Raw genomic sequence first — 20,427 nt, forward strand, 5'->3', positions numbered from 1 at the left:
TGCTGCACATCCTCTCTATGACACAATAACACTGAGGACTTTCACCCAATGAATCATTCAGCAGAAGTGTGTCAAGAAACATTTTTGTCTTTTATACAAACAGCAATATGTTGGCACAATGCCTCTACTTGGTCTGGACTGCTTTTTTTACCTTTAGGCAAGTCACAAATTCTTTCTTTTAAGTAATTCTGGTATGCATTAGACAGGGGTTGATGTTTGTAATAATTATAATAATGACTAATTAATTTATACAGTATATATATATATATATATATATATATATATATATATATATATATATATATATATATATATATATATATTGTGGCAGGTGGCCAGGGCCCATGCCTCTGAGACTCTAGCCTTTCAGCTATCATACTATAGATTGAGGAATGGATGAATGGAAGTTCTCTGATATTCTTCAGTATTTCAGAGAACAACTGGGTCAGTAATTCAAGCATCAGGATGAGCAGGGAAGGTTATGGCCAAGGTGCTGGCTGTCCTTTTCCAATCTGTATGAGACTTTATCAATGTAAACTTTGTACACCTTTTTGGACACCACATATTATCAAAAACATTTTTACAACAATAATAATAATAATAAAGCAAAAGCATGTAAGAGTGAGTGTGAAAGGGGTAAACACACATTTTAAGCATAGAATATATTCTGATTTAAAAGAGTCAATAATTTAGGGTAACACATTAGAGAATCTAATTGTTTCGCTCCAGCCAGTGGTCCTCCACTCCCTTATGTTTAAATTCTTTTTTTCATTTATTTTGGTCATGTTTTACACATTTAACATTATTGTTTATGTTTATATTGTTATTTATATTTATTATTTATGTAATTCTGTATTTTCTGATGTTTGAAAGTATGTTCTTCCTGTTCCTTCTGTTTCATGGGTGGTTCCCAAGAGGTGGGGCCACTTGTCTATCACAGCTGAGGCACTCCCCCCAGTCCTATAAAGGCTGATGGGAAATGCCATCCCTCGCAATACATCATGTGTGCTTTGTGCTGGTGAGTTTTCCTGTTTATGTTTATTGTTACTCTTTGGAATTTCTGGTTTTTGGATATTTGTGGCCCTCTTTAAGTATTTTGACTTCTTTTTAACATTTTGGGACTAATTACTGCAGATTGCTCTTCAAGGAAATTTCTTTTTGCCTTGTTTAGCTCTTTTGAACTTTTGTTCTTTATTTACCATTTTTTGTAATGAATCTTTCCTTTAAAAAGATTCTTTGTTGGCCTTTTGTGATCAAGACAATGGTTTATGGTGACCCCTCCTTCTTGTGGGCTTTTCCTTTCTTTTTGTGATATTTATGGCTGTTTTGTCAGCTCTCCCGTTTTTGGCCCACTCTTGCTGAAGCCAGTAGATAGTATTTGGGGCCTGGCTAGACTAAGAGAACTTCTACTAGACAGACCAGTGAAGATCTTGGCCTGCTTCTTGACTGAACTTTGGAGGCCTGGCTAATTTCAATTACAACACTAGTATGTGTTAGATATTACATGATACAAGTAACAAGCAGAAATTTACTGAAATTCAGAGATGGTGTACCCAGGTGTCATTGGGAGTGATGCACTCAACGGGGTAACTAGACTAGTTGAAACATAACATCACAGAATATTTTTCAAAAGTTATTCCAATTTCAGAAAACAAAGAGCCACTCTTTCCTGGTAGAAATGTAGGGGACTACACTGGATTGTGAACCAGTCCATCACAGGGCCCAATCTCAAACACACTCGCAGATACACATGCATAACACACCCACTCACATACAAACTTACTCATACAGGGCCAATTTACAGGTACCAATCAATAAAACCTGCAAAATTTGGGGCCAAAAACCACCTAGATTGCTAACTAATATATTGTATCACTGTGATGCACACCCAAAAATCACAATTCAGAACATAGAAATGTCTCAAGAGATATAAAGTCCAACAATACCAATGAAGAAGTTAAAAAAGTACAGGAAGGTCTGACACACCCAACCCAACAAAATGTCACTATCAAAGACAGACAACTTTGCATCTTCTAACAAAAGAATTTTGTACAATCGGTACAGTGAGGAACAAACCAGTGCTTTGTTTTGGAAAAACAAGCTAGAACTTGTCAAAGTACCTCATGAAAGGATTTTCCTTCATGAAATGACAAGATAAGTCTTATAAAAACTTTTAACATTCAAGTAACTAGCTTCACCTTTAGGAGAATGTTTAACCAGAAGTTCAGGTAATGAAAATGTAACACCTACTCCTCTCTCTTTGAAAACAGTGTCATGAATTTGAATTACCAGTAATTTGCTCTCAGTTTCTGTCAAATTCAAAATATTTTGGTGGGACTTTGGAAACATAGGATGAAGAAAGAATTAGCCAAGTGGAGTAAAGCCAAATTGTCAACTACAGGGATCAAGGAAGCACATATCAGGAGAACATAAAGTAGCAAAAGAAACCAAAGGCAAAGCATATCATGTTGCCCCCAGTTCTTCATTTACATGTGAACTTCTGTCCATTAGGTGCATTGGTTTATTCATTCATGCACCTCCAAAAATTTCAAAAAGCACTATCCTTCATTACTATTGTCAATCACTCTTTCTTTAACTCTTCCTCCTACAACCTTACCTTTGTTCTTTCCTTCTTTCCTTCCCCCAGTGTGTCATTGAACCACCTCACTTCTCACCTCTGGTCTTAATAATTCCTGGTAAAAGGGCACCTTTTAAAACTTGCCATCATATTCAGGGGCAGGGCTGCTAAGCTAGAAGTTCTTCTAGAAGCCCAAAGTGTCTCTTACTGTCCTATGCCCTGTGTAGGAGAAGTTCCTGGCATTCTTTAAAGTTTCTACTTTACTTGGGCAACACATTTCCTTGTGTTTCAGTCAAACACTTTACATTGCCTGCTATGGACTACTGATAGTCCTCCCTTGCTTCACTCATACTGTTAGCCCTGGCCAGGCTGTTGTGCAGCCTCTTGCTATCTCTCTAGAAAGAAGAAGAAGACATTTATTATGTACTTTTCAAGACACTCAAAGCTGTTTACGTGGGGGTGGAGGGGCACTTCAACCAATGCCAATGTGCAGCATCCATCTGGAGGATGCGACGGCAGCCACTTTTGTGCCAGTATGCCCACCACACATTATCTATCAGGTGGTGAACTGTTGAGAGAGATAGATAGCCAATAAAGGGCAGCGGATGATTAGGGGACCAGAATGACCCGATGACATGATGGTCATGCTGTCGCTATGCTTCCTTAATTCCATTAAAATTAAATTTTGGGATACTACCTTTATGCACATGGTTTTCTGGTGGACACCATCTTTTGAAAATAATTTTGTAAATCTATTCTCACTTGTCCTTTGTGGATCTCTCTCTGCTTAGACAGCCCCATCTCACAGAGCAGACAAGAAAATAAAAAGCATTAGGACTTGAGCTTAAATGAATGGTAAGAAGGAACGCTGGTGTCTAATAACATTAGATTTCTACTTCACTCGAGATGTAATTTGGTTATGAAATGAGCCATCAGTGAAACCACATTACTAAACACCTAAAGATACCCACACTAGAATTGTAGAAGTTAGTCTGAAACCCATTGTACTGTATTTGAGAAATGAGTATTGTTAAAGTTACATCTACTTCTCTCTCTGATTTAACCCATCAACACATTTTTCATATGCCGTGCGTTATAATAATTTGAGTCAGAAAATATGAAAATCTATGGTTAATTAATGTAAATAAATGGCATACATTTAATGGAGTTGCATATCAGTGAATGACTTAGACTTTTTAATCCTAGTCCGCTAAAAGTAAAAATGATTTTTTTAACAGAACAGCTTTTATAGTTCTATTCCATATGCTGTGTTTTTCCTAGCTTTGAGGGGGTGCCAGAAAGATGCTGTGATTTAGAGGCTGTGGTGGCAGATTTGTGCTTTTTTTTTAGAACATTGGGTGTCTGCATTTCCCTGTTCTAATTGTGTAGAACTTTTGAAAAATAGAGTTTTCCCATTTAGGCAGTAACAATCTGTTCACAAAGAGTGTATTTCAAAGAAATCTGTGAGATCTTGTGTGGCCCAGTGAGTAGCGTGATTACAAGAGAAGGCTCCCAGTTCTGCCACTCATTCCCTGAGAGTCTCAGAGCCGGGAGGCCTCTAACTCCACTCCGTGAGGGCCACAGTGACTTGCAACTTTTGTTCCAGCTGAGTTTCTAATTAGAGGTTTTGTGCGTCTCCAAAGGTGGGTATAAAAATAGTCTTCTGTGTTTTGCTCCACAAATATGACTTTATAAGTTTCATTTTAGCACGTAGATGTTTATTTTCTCTTCTGTGCTTCTGCTAAAAGTGTTCTTTCATTCTTTATGCAGTCATATTCTAATACTTAGACACCACAGCGTGTGACATGTATTTTTAGAACAGTAGAACAATCTAGACGAGAACAGGCCCTTCAGCCCAACTAAGCTCGCCAGTCCTATCCACTTATTCCTTAGTCCCCAACATCCTACTGTCTGCCACATGAGGTGGTAGCTTATTCCATGTGTGTATGGTTCTCTGTGTGAATAAAATCTTCCTAATGTATGTGTGAAATTTACCCTTGACAAGTTTCCAACTGTGTCCCTGTGTTCTTGATGAACTCATTTTAAAGTAACAGTCTCGATCCACTGGACTAATTCCCTTCATAATTTTAAACACTTCAATCATGCTTCTACTTAATCTTCTTTTGCTTATAGTGAAACCAGCAAGCCCGCGATTCTCAAAAGAATCACAAATCCAAGAATGGCAATCACTTTCTGTTCCCTCCGATACTTGGTTCGTTCATTGTGTTTATCCATATGGGCTCATTTTGTATTTCCATTAGTTGAGCTCTTTCATTGTGGAGCCGTGACGTCTTGGCTTCTGGTGTGTCTGAAGCGCGTCGTAGGAGCCTCCGTATATTGTTTTTATCCATGCGGTCTCATCTTTGTTGTTCTGTGGCTGTGTCGTTAGGTAGAAGTCGTTTACTGTTAGGAAGCATACTCCAACTTACACACACTGACTGCAGGCACAGTGGATTAGAGCAGGTGTAGTTTACAGGTTGTGGTGTTTGGGCGTCACGCACTGACTCTGGGAACTACGGGCTCGGTTTTGTATTATATATCGTTGAGCTCTTTCCATTTGGAGCCGTGACTCCTTTGCCTCCGCTGACACAGACCGCTGGCACAGTGGATTAGAGCAGGTTTAGTTCACAGGTTGTGTTGTTTGGGCGCCACCTACTGACTCTGGGAAGCCGCTGGGTTTGACTCTGAGGTGCAGTGCGCATGCGGTGCGTCCACCGTCTGTGCATAAATTAAACTGTCGTTTAGTAATATAGATGCTCAGCTCTTGTAATCTTTCCTCAAAAAACATCCCCTGTAGCCCTGGAATCAGCCTAGTAGCTCTTCTCTGGACATTTTCTAGTGATGCTATGTCCTTTTTGTGGCCCAGGGACCAAACTCACCAGTGTGTTTTAAAGCTTGAGCATAATCTCCTTGGACTTGTACTCTACACATCAGGGCGCTACATAACCTGGCATTCTGTTAGTCTTCTTAATGGCTTCTGAACACTGTATTATGTTAATAAGGGAAACAGGTGTGGGGAACAGTGGTTATAAGGAAGTAACATAGTATACAATCAAGCAAATCAAATTTGCAGAACTTATACAACAAATAACCTAAAAAAACAAACAAAATATTGTAACCCCCACCCAGGAGAAAGAGAAGAGAGTCAAGAGTACAGAATAAATAAATAAAACTTAAAAAGGGAAAACAATCTTTCCCTAAATCAATGCTTATTCTAACTTATTTTAATTACGTCTTTCCTTGTTTCAAAAACGTTTTGAGCAGATAATCTAAGCAAGAATTTGATTTTTTCCTATTTCAAATTACAGAGAACTTCAGTTACCCACTGAGTTATAGAAGGTTTGTTGGTATTCTTTCATTTAAGCAGGAAAGGTCTATGTGCTATTAGTGTGTTATTGGCAATTACAATCAATGTGTCCACTTTAAGAAGTACACCAACTACCGCTGTTAATGGGCTAGGAGTTATTGTGACGCCAGGGCCGTCTGATAAGTATTCAGGATAAGATTTTTGTCCAAAATTATATTAATTTGGTGCACACCCAAAACATGTGGCCCAGTGAGGATGGTTCACAGGTTAGGTCTTGCCTTTGAAACATTCTGGACAATTTTAAATGAGATGTGATCAATGAAAGATTTTAGACTGAATTATTGAGTGCTTTGCACATATGGAGTTAGAGTGTATTCTATGCATGGCTGACTTTTACTCCTTTTCTAAGATATTAATTGAAAGGTCCTTTTCCCACCATGACCTAGGATCGCTAAAGGGAAGATTCTTTGAGTTGTTTTTATATATTGTTTAGATACTATCTGACTACTTAAGACTGGTCAATATTTTTCTGGAACAGAGATGGGTGGGAGGTGTGGAAAATTGGGCATGGTGCTTTTGGCAAATTTCTAATTTGAAAGCAGTAGAAAAATTGTTTTGCTGGTAAATTAAATTTGAAGAGTAACTGTTCATAAGATGCAAAACAATTACCAAATCCCAAACATGTACATGCTGTGTAGGTTTGAGAAGGCTAAAAAAGGTGAGTATCATGACAAGGAACAACAGATAAAAGCTTCTCTTCCTTGAAGTGCATCATGCATTGGTTCCATGATTGGTGGATGACTGGATTATTGGTATATTGACAAAAGTTAATATTTACAGGGGCACAAAGCAGTGCATATAAAGAAGTACAGCAACATTTAGTTTCCATTGCAGTCCAGGCTCGTGTAAACTCAGAAATTTGTGCCGATTTTCAGGACTTTATAGCTTTTATATTTGCCACCCAGTAATAAAATTGAAATTTAGGTAGTGCCATGCCACCTTCTGCTTTTGGTGTTTGTACAGTTGTTGAAGGTGCAGGTGAATTGTTTTTATATTTCTAAGAAAATTAAATATCTTTTCATACATAAAAGGGACATGGGTGTTATGTTGGTGTGGGTGTTGTTTTGTGAGATGCCCGCACTTCCTTGCCAACACAGTGTCATGAAGATTAATTTTGTCATGCATTATAATAATAGTGTTGTCTGACTATTAGTATCATTGTGTCTGCATAATATTCACCTGCATCTGCATTGTCTATCTTTTTAAATTAACAAAGTCAGCCATAAACAGCCATAAACAGAGAAATGCAGTCAGGGAGCATTTGTGATTATGACCATTTTTTATTAAATTATTTGGTAACACAAAGCTGATCTTTGCTTATGGATGTGCTCAGCAACATATGTGAAAAGGAAAATGCAAGTTTTTTTTAGAGGCATGAAAGACACTTTTGCTTCAGAATGAATTTATTGTGAAATCCAATACATACTACTGCCTTACAGAGGTTGGTTTACTCACTCTTAGGTTTAAAAAGGAAAGATATAAAAAGCAAGCTTGAAAAAAGATCTGAGGGTTTAATTATTACTAAATTCGCTTACATTATTTGGTGCTTCAGCCTGTGGTGGTCTTTCTGTTATAATGTTTTACTATTTGCGGTTTCTTGCTCTTGTCAGTGAATATTACTTGAAAATCTTCCACCCATATGGGCTTTTTGATTATGAAGATTATATCTTCTATCTTTGTTTTTTGTTTTGACATTTTTTGAAGATGTTTAAAATTAATTTGCATCGTTTCAATGTTATTTATGGGCACCGCCATTTGTTTTCTCATTACCTTGGTTGTGGCCTAGAATTCCACAGCACAAGATGGGATTGGGTTGACAGTGCATAATGTTGCCCTTAATAGCCTTTCTTTATCCGAGACTACAGATTTACCTAATCTCTTTGTACTTCTAAAATGATTCTTTTTTTTTCACCTGTTTTAAGATATTTCATTCATCATGTTGACTTTGATTATTGGCTCTGTATATATTTGTGACCTCCTGGTTTTGAACGTTTGCCTGCCTCTTGACTGCATCTTTTCTCCTGATTCCTTTATACTTATTGTTAGTTTTCACTCTTAGCCAGAGCCAGTCAATCCATTATTTCACATAAGTAGTTGCCTAGGGCACTGTCATCTGAGTAGCACCATCTATAAAAGTTAAGGAGCACTCACTCCAGACACAGAAGGAAAAGTTGTAGAAGTATGATAATAATATCTGTGTGTAAACAAAGGGGTGCCATTTGTGTTTCTGTGGGCATGCTTTGGACGCTCAGGCAGACTCTACACCAGGTCATCAGTGACTAAAAATATCAATTACACATTATGCTCAACGAGGGACAGCGTCCGTCAGCCCTGCCTGGGGCTACAAATGGGCTTTGACTGGCACTGTTCTTAGCAGAACACTTTCATGGGTTCAGGTTTTCATTGTAACCCTCCTGTTAATTAGTAGTTTTTTTGTGTGTCTCAATGAACTTGTGGTTTAATTGTGTTTCTGTTTCTGAATTTAGATGCTTCTTATTGAACTTGTGGTTCGGACTTTATTAATAAACCTTCTATGTGTGCTCAGGGAAGTCCACGCCGTTGCATTGATTCTTGGGGTTGTAAGTTCTTAAACCAGCTGACCAGTCAAATCTTTTGTGGCAATTTATATAACAACTGTAGTCTTCCATGCCATGAAAGAGTCAGTCAGTTAGTCATTTTCCAACCCACTATATCCTAACTATAGGGTCACGGGGGTCTGGTGGAGCCAATTCCAGCCAACACAGGGCGCAAAGCAGGAACAAATCCTGGGCAGGGCGCCAGCCCACCGCAGGACACACACACACACACACACACACACTCACACTCACACACCAAGCACACACTAGGGACAATTTAGGAACGCCAATGCACCAAACCTGCAAGTCTTTGGACTGTGGGAGGAAACCCACGCAGACACAGGGAGAACATGCAAACTCCATGCAGGGAGGACCCGGGAAGAGAACCCAGGTCTCCTTACTACGAGGCAGCAGTGCTACCACTGCACCACCGTGCCGCCCCCATGAAAGAGTGCTTTTCATTATTAGAAGGTAGAAAACATCCCCTTTATGAATTTGTTTTCCAAGTTATTTTCTCAGACGTTCAAATTTTAAGACACTAATTGTTTTTAATGGAATGCAAAACAATAATAAGAAATGTCAAAATTTGATAGTAATGTGTAAGCACCCCATATAACTTTGGATTTCTAGCATGCCAGGAAATACTTGCTCTTGGAGTGCTATTAATTAGTTTTGAAAATTAGTCAGCAAAACTAGAGGAGAATTTCTACTTGTTTCTGAAATAGATTGGGTTACTGCTTTCAGTTTTCCTGGTGGTGACCTTTCACATCATGTCCAGTGTGGCTTATACATTTAGTGCAAATTTACATTTCAATAAATTAACTGAAGTAATTGCTTTTTACAGTGTACAAGTTCCACTATATCATTAAAATAAAAATATGTATTATTCCAGATGTTTGTTTTTATCTGTTGTTACATATGCATGCTGAGGGAGTGTGTTGGGGGCTCAGCACAAGACAATGTAACAATGATGGGTTGTGTGAAAGTGCATGTACTAAGTGTAATTCCTCTTCCAGCTTAACAGTGGAGTAGGAGTCTTATGAAGTCTTATGAAGATCGATGATGTCACCTCAGGAGGCCTCCAACGGTCCCACCCCTTCCAGCTCCAGACTTATATAAACACTATGGCGGGCAGAAGTTGGTGTTCATTTACGGACCTGCAGAAGTTCTGGGTACTTTACTGGAACACATTCAATGTTTTGATTTACCCTTTTTTGGCTCTTGCCTTTTTTCATTTACTTTTGTTGTTAACCTTGCCACTAAAAAATGAGGACTTCACAAGGTTTTGTCCCATTTGTCCTATACTGTGCGTTTTTCAGCTTTGTATTTACTGGAAAGTCTATGGAGATAATATAAAAGTTTAATTTCCACAAGCTGTTACTGACAATTCTTAAACTAAAGTGTACTCTACAAACTGAGATACTGAACAGCGCTGCTTTTTATGAATACAAATGCAGAAAATAGAATGGGATGGTAACATAAAAATGCACTTGAAACTGTCTTCCTGTTTAACTACAACATCCTGACAGTATATTTACATTAGAAAATGAGATCACTTATAACATTTAACTTTATATTTTTTCTCTGATAACAGTTTGAAAAATAAGTCATTTATTTTACTCTGACTCTTAATGATTAACTCTTTTGGGACCTTTCATTATACTTAATAGAGATTTGTGTTTCAGAACTGTACCATTTATTTATATGCTGATTGGTATGTTTGAAAGTGCTTTGTATCATTATATGTAAATGAACCTAGTTGATTAAAAGAAGCTTTCTGTTAGATTTCTTCAGTCTGCCGTGTTGCATTAAACAAAGCATGTGACGGCTCCACCAGCTGGTATATATAAAGGATGATTATATTTCAAGTTAATTCATAACAATGACTCTTCTTTATTTATTGAGTATTTTCTGCAACAAAGTTTAGTCATATTGTACAATTATGTTGTAACTGATAATTTCTAAAATGATTGTAGAAATAAATGCAAAATATTCTCAAACACAAGTAGGGCATTAAAATAATCAGAGCCGGTCAATCAATTAGGTGATACAGGCTGCCGACTAAGATACCATCACCTGAGAGATGCTGAAGGCGTGCTATGGACACAGAAGGGCGCTGTTTATGTAACTCAAGTGGCGTGGGTGCTCCAGAGCTTTTCAGCAAAATCATTCTATAGACACTGAGGGGTGCAGTTTTGATAACTCAAGAGGCAAGCGCTCTGGACACAGTTGGGGGACCCTAACTCCTTCCCCCCACCCGCCTAAGGCTTCTTATGGGCTTTGACTAACTGTGTATATAATATCAAAAGAACACAGAAAAAAATGTAATGGGATTTCTCTGCACCTAGGTGGAATGTTTTCTAATAATTTGGCATCAGGATTCAGAATGGTCCAGGTAGGTCAAGCAGAGGGACAGACTACAAAAGTTTAATACACAATTCTCCTATCAGTACGGTGTCTTGAGAATGAAAATAAAATAGATATGTGCTGATGTTGAATGAACTTGTGGAAAAGCTGATAGAGACGTTAAACGTGAGTGGAATTGAAGGTGAAACCTTCTAGCTTATACCCCAATATGTTATGGAGGAACTCATCAGAACTGTGGTTGGATGCACTATATTTTACCTGCATGGCAAGAGCAAGTTTAAATTAAAAGTTTATTATCTCACAATGAGAAATGAACTTCTTCATGTATTATAAAAAAATGACAACAATATCATGCATACATTCTTAAGCCTCTGGACACAGTTGGGGGACCCTAACTCCTTCCCCCCACCCGCCTAAGGCTTCTTATGGGCTTTGACTAACTGTGTATATAATATCAAAAGAACACAGAAAAAAATGTAATGGGATTTCTCTGCACCTAGGTGGAATGTTTTCTAATAATTTGGCATCAGGATTCAGAATGGTCCAGGTAGGTCAAGCAGAGGGACAGACTACAAAAGTTTAATACACAATTCTCCTATCAGTACGGTGTCTTGAGAATGAAAATAAAATAGATATGTGCTGATGTTGAATGAACTTGTGGAAAAGCTGATAGAGACGTTAAACGTGAGTGGAATTGAAGGTGAAACCTTCTAGCTTATACCCCAATATGTTATGGAGGAACTCATCAGAACTGTGGTTGGATGCACTATATTTTACCTGCATGGCAAGAGCAAGTTTAAATTAAAAGTTTATTATCTCACAATGAGAAATGAACTTCTTCATGTATTATAAAAAAATGACAACAATATCATGCATACATTCTTAAGCCTACTTAATTCAATAAAGGGCTTACTGGGACAGAGCCTAGCCTAACCCAACCCCATTAGGCACAAGGCAGGAATCAGTGCTTGACTTACAGTAGGATAATCTAGAGTGGCCAATTAATATAATATGAATGTTTTTGGAGTTGCAACAGGAAACCCATGCAAACATGGGGTGAATGTGTAAACTCCACACAGACAATGACAGGATTCAATTTCAAGATACTGGATCCATGATGCAGCAGTGCTATCCATTGTGTCAGTTATGTGGCCATAGCAATACCAGATAATCCGAAAGAGGAAAAACAGACATAGTAAATCACAGGAGAACCTCTCAATTATATAATATATGAATAGAAATTAATATGTTCATTTTAATTTAGTTTATCCTTTACAGATTTTATCTGAGGTACTCTTTATCATTAAACATGAGAGTAAGAGGCTTGATCCCTTAATAGTAATCAGGTTGTTTCCTGCTTCCCTGGAACTGTGCCAAGAAAGAAAGAAAGAAAGAAAGAAAGAAAGAAAGAAAGAAAGAAAGAAAGAAAGAAAGAAAGAAAGAAACCCCACCTTTCACCCAAACCCATACAAAAGAGATCAAAAGTAAGGTCTATTCTCTTTATAATCCACCTATTTTGTTCATTCTTTTTGTGACATTTTGGATGTCAAATTCTCTGGTAATCAGTCTACTAGTCTACCACCCACAATCCAGTCAGGGTTCAACCTGTCAGATGAATAAAGAGTCATAAGAATCTGGAACATACCACCAAGTGATGTAGTTACCTTCAGCTCTGACAGCTTTTAAAAAGTGTCTCGATAAGACATTGGGAACCTTAGCTATTAGTTAACCAAACAAGTTTGATTAACTGGATGGTCTCTTGTCATTTGTCTTAAGTTTTTATATTCTAGCAAGACTAAGAGAATTTTACTTTCCATATTTTCAAATATAGAGCAATGAAACATGTGCCATCTTACCTGCTGAACATTAAGGTTTGTTGGATTGTTTATTGCTGTTCTAAGTAGGTCTAAAAAAATGAGAAAAAAGTACTGCAGTTAGGACAAAGTGTTTGTTCTGGGTTTAATGCTGCTCTTTATCCAGTAATAAAACATTTTATTTTTTATATTAACAGATTTACATTTCTCAATTACAATGGTCATTTCAATTCAATAAGATAGCTTAATGTGAGCTTATATTCTCAAGACGATTCTCAAGGCTGTCACATAGCAGTGAGCTTTTAACTTACAGTGTTTCTCAATAACAAATAACAAGACTTTTTAGGTTCCTTTCATTTCATTCCAGTACTCCCTGAACCATCTGAAGACTTGTACAAGAAAGGGTGTGTATATTATTACTTTATAATATGTCGCAGGTGGCCAGGGTTATTACCTGGCCGGGACGCCAGAAAGGACCGGAAGGTGGCGGGAATAGCTTCCGGGCAACGAGGGCACAACCGCCATGGAGTAGGAGAGGACCATGGGAAAGGAGAAAGAACAGTCGGACTTGTTGGGACCCGTGGCCACTGCCTGGGGACGCTATAAACCTCGTGGGACCCGGATATTGTTACTTCTGCCACACTCGGCAAGATGGTGGAGGAATCTGCCAGGGATGCCCGGAGTGTTTCCGGGGCAAAGGGCAGCACTTCCGCCACACCAGGAAGTGCTGCCGGATGGACGTCATCAGCCACCTGGAGCACATCCGGGCAGGAATAAAAGGGGTTGCCTCCTTACAGTCATTGAGTCAGAGTCGGGAGTGGGAGTAGGATGAAGCTCCCTGGAGGAGGATAGAGGCGGCCAAGGACTGAGAAAGAGTGATTTAAAGGTTAATTATTGCTGAGTGCATTGTGTGTTGTGGTGGAATTGTGTTTATTAATGGCTAATAAACGTGTGCATTTTATAAAGAAGTGGTTTCCGACTGGTGGTGTCCGGGCAACTATCACAAATATTATATCAAGCCAGCTTTATTGTCATCTAGAGACAGTACTGGCAAACTCTGGAAGCTGAATGGGACTCCTCACTCATCACCAGTCCTCCAAAAACAATCCAGAGGTCCATATGGGCCTACATGAGAAGGTTTCATGCATGAAGTAACCGATATGTATTTTCACTTTATTTAACAGTATACTATCACATTTCTACAATGTCCTGCTGGCTTGCATTTCTGGTAAGCTGCTAATTACATTACATTGTGTTGTTTTAATCTTGGTTAGTTCCTTTTTTAAAACTCTTTTGAACAATGCTTGCTATAAAAGATACAATATAAAATAAAGATTTACATTGTTGATCACATCTTTTGACTTCAATAATAAATGTATGAGCATGTGAATTTCATGGTTCAATCCACCTTAATAAAAGAATAAGTGTCTTTGTGTGTGTCTGTCTGGTTGCTATGTTTCTGTAATTGCAACAGATGGTGCATCGCTTACAGTACATTTGTAGAAGTAAAATGCCTTGCATTTGTCATTCCAATAGATGGTGCATCACAAACATTAACACTGCATTTACGAATCCCACACCGACAGGCATATCACAGAGACACATGCAATGCATGGGGCCTTGCAAACATTAGCACTGACATCTATGTTGATTACTTGGACAGGCAGCACAGCTAGTAATAATATAAACATATAATTATGACATGTCAATTTTCATAAATTAATGTAAAATCATTTTTGAACTCTAGCTCAGTAGGTGTGCTTAAAAGAATGCAACATTGCTTTTAGTATTTCACTAATGATAGGCAAAGAGCTTGAATGCGTGACAGTTAACGATGCCAGTCATACCAGTTATAATTATTTAGACCTCTCAATTTGAGAATTCTGTGTAGTGTTTGATGCCCCAGGGAAAACATCTCTTGCAACCAGTGGACTACTAACTCTGAAGCATGGCTCTAAATCTAAAGGGAAGAGCATTGTACATTTTAAAGTTTGGGGTAGAATTACACTGCTGTAACATCTGCTTTTAGTAATGGTCTCTTCTGAGGAGGGTGACATGGCAAACCATGATACTGGTAACAATAATGAAGAAGTTGCTAGTCTGGCCCTTAAGTTAGATTCCTACGGTACATAGAGGAGATGAGAAGGGAAAAGAAAGCAGTTAAGCAGATTTAACAGACAGTATTAGCTAAGCCCAAAGCTCTGCATGGAGGCAGGTTAATCTTTTATAAGTTTAAAGGAGTGAAGGTGAAGAATCCATGAGATTCAGTGTTTTTGTTTTGAAGACTTGAGCAACTTAGTAAATCGATACACTAAATTGCAGGGAAAGCAAATTCACCCTATACTGTGGTCCTTAGAGGGAACTTTAGCGCTCAACCTCATATTAATGCTTATCTCTTTAGCCTTTGTTGATAAAATATTGCACATGCAATCACTAGTATCTTCTGTGACAGCAGAGAACGTCATCAGCTACTTATTAGTTGAACAACTGTAATTACCAAATTTAACATCAATGTTTGGTTCTTTGTTTCCGGTTTTGACTCAAGGTTATTTCTAGCTCTACGGCTAGTCTGACAACTACCTGCTTAATGACTTAGATATTGCCTTCGTCGATTTGATTCTGTTCATCTCCTAATCAATTTCCATGCATCAGTTTGAGAAAGGTATGTATAAATCATGAAGTTTAGTATTTCTCTATTCTATATTTCTCTCCAGGTGTCCATGACATTGCCTCTCTTAAGAAAACACAGATCACTTGTGAAAATAAAACTATGAAAATTCTATTAAAACATCTGTGCCTTTTTGGGTTTACCAGATCTCTCAAGAATCTGGCCTACTTAAAAACTGCCAAGTGGATGAATGTACATTAGCTAGGTAGGAAATGTTTTTCAGCAGCTTCAATTTCGTAATCTCATATAGACCCTTATATAAGAACACTATACAATATCTCACCAAGCAGGCAACATGGATACTGAGATAGAACCTGAGATATGTTTATTGCAGTAACAGAAGTTAGAGACCCATTTGATATCATGGAGGTGGTGACCAAGACCCTAATCCCACTCTGTCAGATGAAGTTCTAGAAGGTATCTGACTTTGTCCTCTAGGTTGGGAGCATACACTGATAAAGCACGTTGCAGTACTCACCATACGACAAACCACCTCAGGGTCCCAATTAGGACCCAAGTGCAGGTGACACCTCAGCACCACACTAGTTCAGATGGAGTGGAACGGTGTGAGTTATTTTTAAAGTGGCTGGAGTGCCAATCCATCCACCAACCCCTGAGTTCTCCCTGCAAATTGGAGGACCCGCTTGCAGGGCTGGATGCAGGTTAACATCAACCCCAAACGGAGCAATTGAAGGTTAAGGGCCTTGCTTAAGGGTCCGATAGAGTAGAATCACTTCTGGCATTTACAGGATTCAGACTGGCAACCTTCCAATTGCCGGAGTAGATCCATAGCCTCAGAGCTACCACTCTACCTCTTGGATGTGTTAAAATAGGGACACAACTCTCCAGTATGAGATCATTCAGTAAATTCTAGAAACAAATTTAGTTCATAACTATTTCTGGAGTATAAGTCAAATTTATAATTGGTGCAATACCCTAACAAACATCCCATCCAAAACATTTCTATTACCTTTATTACCAGCCCCCTACCATCTCCAAGATATACCGCCATCTTACTAGCAGGGGACAGATTTTCGAAGGCTGCTCATTATATTCTGCTGAAGACCTGATGTTATGACTCTCTTATAGCCATTATATCTGAACAGGGTCCTTAGTTTGCATCTTAATTTGAGTAAAACGTTTGCTTTGAAATTGGGGTGAACGTGGACTTCACCATTGGGTACCACCCAGAGAAAAAAAGACAAATCAAGATCTCTCAAATTATTGATGGTTCCATGTCTTCCAGTCAATTGCAGTGTGAATATTCTAGGATTGTTCATTACGAGCATATCCCCTTTTGAATACTGTGGATCTGTTTCATTATTGTGGGTGTTTTGTACATTTATTGTCTTTTTTGGAGGCTTTAATATTTTATATACTCATTTTTGGGATATCACCATGTTAGCATTTTGTGAATCATTTTGTTTCATGTGTGCTGTTAGTTTGAATATTTTCTTGATGTCCAGTTGCTGTCACGTGACTGGTTATAAACCCCAATGCTATACAATCCCTTCTGTTTCTTCAATGGTCCCTGGTCTTTCACAATTCTTGAGCAACGTCAAGTTAGTTTAGACTGAGGTTTGGGAGAAGGAGATGCAAAGTTCCATCTAATTATAAAAAAGAAAGAGGGTGTAGCTTGCAATATATAAAATCCATTTGAGGGTTCCATGCCAAAAATCAACCTAAAGATATACTGGCCCTTTAAAGATCATCAACAAACTATGAACTAGCTATAACTTCACAATCCATTTGTCTCTTCACATATCACACTTAAAGCTATAAAGATTACACCCTATTCTTGTTCCAATCAGCATCCCATTTCCAACGATATTAGACCAAAAAAAATCCTGGACTCCTACCATTTAAATTCTGGTGTGCAATATTAAGTCCACTGCTGAGTGTGGGGTCATGTTCAAACAAAAGCAAAAAATATAGTATTAAAGTAAAGAAAATCTGGTTTTGAATCATGTTTCATTTTGTGATTGTGCTTCTGTTTCAGTTCTCATAACTTGAAGAAAGATACTGTATACAACAAATTCCACACACTAGCTTTGCTAATGTCCCCGACTTTTCTCCTGCCGATGACTAAATGAAAGATTTTACAACCTTTTCCACTCCCCGACTATATTTGTTCCCTGGGACCTTTACACCATTCCACCAAACACATTACTGCCTTCATCAGCCATATTTCAGAAATATGAACAGGTAATGTAATTTTATATTGTCAGGTATGTCTGTGAAAATCCACATGCCTCTTTGCATATATATATATATATATATATATATATATATATATATATATATATATATATATATATATATATATATATACAGATATGTAATAAATATATATGGTGTTCAAAATTAACCAATGTTGTATCCATCTGTCATTCTATTTATCCAACCATCCATGTAAATGTATCAGATTCTATTTTATGAATGTAATAAATGACTGAAAATTGAATTTCACATATACATACTTACTATATATACACATACTTGTGCCAAATAAACAAATAAATTTTGAATTTTGAAGTATATAGAATACGATTAGATATACTGTATATGGGATCAGTGTCTGAATATATAAAGTAAAATTTTAAAGATATAAAAATGAAAATGATAATACAATATAAAGTCAAACATGGTATGTATGGTGTCAATTCTGACACCATATAAAACTTTATATAGTATTGAAATGCATATTTTCCACTTTGACTTAATATTTTCCTAATTAACTTCATATTAATTAATTAATTAATTTTATTAATTTCATATATAAAATTTTAGCTTTCTGTATTCAGAACTCACTCCATACATTTTGGATTTGTCGCTATATATTCAAAATTCACTCCCTATCTTTAAAATTGGGCTTTATTTAAATTTACTTTATATATTCAGAATTATCTGCATATATCAAATTTAAGTTTATATGCATTCTGAATTGACTGTATACATTTAAAAATGCTTTGTATATTGAGCTTCACTTTATATATTTAAAATTGATACCAAGAATTACGTTTGATTTATATATTAAAAATTGACTTCACGTATATCAAATTTAATATCATCTATAACAAAATTAATCCTGTTTGTATATTAAGCTTCACTTTATGTATTCAAAATGTATGCTAAATTTTAAACTTTCATGGCACACTGTCACATTCTCACACTCTCATTCTTTAATGTTTTTAATTTTTAAGATTTACACATTAAAATTTGACTTAAATTTACATCACATTTGATATCATAGCAAAATTCAATTGTTTGTCTGTCTATATTAATGATATACTGTATTTCAAAACTGACTCCGTATTACTCAGACCTGAATGTGTATCAAAATTATATGCACTTGTAAGCAAACTGACTGCATATTTTACATATTTGAACTCAATATGCAGTATATCAGATTTATTCAATTTGTCTGATTGGAACCCAATAACACGCAAAATGTCATTTAAACATTTAAAATCTTAATGATAAATATTTTCATTATTACTAATAAAAGAATGACATAGTACCATATGTATTCTTTAAAAACGTGCAAATACTTTGTGTATATGGCCAAAAAGAAGCCTGTAGATTCACATTATTGCTAAATATACAGAAACATCCCGTACCTATGGCCTCAAATACATCATATAATAGATATTAAATAATAAAAGTAAAGTAATAAACAGATGGCTGTGAATATTACCTGATGGGAAGGGATTTGGTTGCACAGCATCCAGGAATAGGTTGACCCAGTCGTAGAGGACTCCCAGCGCCCCCACAGAACTGGGAATCTTGAAGGAGTTTGGCGGCGCGAGGTCCGTGAACTGGAGTTGGTCGGCAGACGGGCATTGCTGTGTCATCGCCAGTGTCTGACATGCAGTATCAAAGAAAACCAAGAGAGAAGACGTAAAGCCACACCGGCACGGACTGTTTTAATGCTGCAGACGGTTTAAAAAAAAAAAAAAAGATTCCTTTGTGTGAAAATAAATCGCTGTTTTTCGATGTGTTAATCTACAAATTTCAATGACATGACAGAAAGATTACGTGTTTTCAGAAAAAGTGCAAAATACTACTGCTAAAATTAAAAATAGAAAACCGTTCGTAAAGAGCTATGAAAGATCGGTGTGATTCAGTAAGTGTAGTTGCCTCGCCAAGCCGGCACTCCTGCTTATGGTAAGGAGCTTCAACAAATTAAAGGAAATATAAGCAAGAGAAAAAGAGAAACCTGTTTCACCGGCTTCTAAAACCTCAATTATAAATACAAATGGAGAATGCAAAGAGTGAAGGTGAACAATTCTACCTGCATGCAACAGCTGCCAGAGGCAAAGAAACGGGCAGGTACTTCTTGGAAGTCCACAGGAAGCCAGTCTTTAATAATCCTGTGTACATCCCAGTGTCACTCCAGGAGCCCCTCACTGTTTTCAACCCCTAAAAGGTCCAATCCAGCTGCTAATGTCCTGGTGTCAGCAGACTTCAATCAAGGTGTAAAGTACAATAGTGGCTTAATAACAATGCGTCAGAACGAAGTGTAACACTATGAATGCTTAACCTTTCTTAGGTGATAATTTACCTCTGCAGATGCAAGATAGCACAGCTTATGTTCCCTGGTGGGCAAGATGGAAAAGGTCATGTGGGCTCCCTAGGATCAAAGGAGGCTTTAGAGCCTGCAGCTCTCTAGCTACATACTGAAATTTATGATTTACACAGATCCTTCTCAGACTGACACATACCAAGTATACAATCATGCCGCAGTGTCCTGATTTAGTGATCGAGAGAATCACCAGCTATTTTTAAATGGGCAGTAACATACTGTATTTTACTATTGCTATATGTTTATACTCCAGGTATTAAAATACACAGTGGTCTGCTGTTGCCTGGATCCAAGAGTTGAAGAGTTAAAACACCACAGTAAGTTATAATTGTTTACAGATGGTTTATGCACTTGGAGCACAGGAAAGTTAAGGGACTTGTTCAGTATTACACAGTGAGGAAGAGGCGAGTTCATTCATCACCATACCACACACCAGTTGGACTATATACTGTATATTCAGAACACTAGGGGC

General features: G+C 37.4%; 1 protein-coding gene across 1 annotated transcript in view; it reads right to left on the minus strand.

The window, feature by feature from the left end:
* LOC114649363 (prominin-2-like) overlaps positions 1 to 19,894 on the minus strand; it is a 123,633-nt gene extending 103,739 nt beyond the window's left edge. The window contains exons 1-3 of the mRNA XM_028798865.2: positions 19,665 to 19,894; positions 19,068 to 19,233; positions 12,745 to 12,794 (exon numbers count right to left, since the gene is read on the minus strand). Coding sequence (XP_028654698.2) covers positions 12,745 to 12,794; positions 19,068 to 19,233; positions 19,665 to 19,670 — 222 coding nt within the window. The 5' untranslated portion in view covers positions 19,671 to 19,894. The remainder of the gene's footprint in view (positions 1 to 12,744; positions 12,795 to 19,067; positions 19,234 to 19,664) is intronic.
* Positions 19,895 to 20,427: the final 533 nt, after the last annotated feature.

Source organism: Erpetoichthys calabaricus, chromosome 1 (genome assembly GCF_900747795.2).
Source record: "Erpetoichthys calabaricus chromosome 1, fErpCal1.3, whole genome shotgun sequence".
NCBI lineage: Eukaryota > Metazoa > Chordata > Cladistia > Polypteriformes > Polypteridae > Erpetoichthys > Erpetoichthys calabaricus.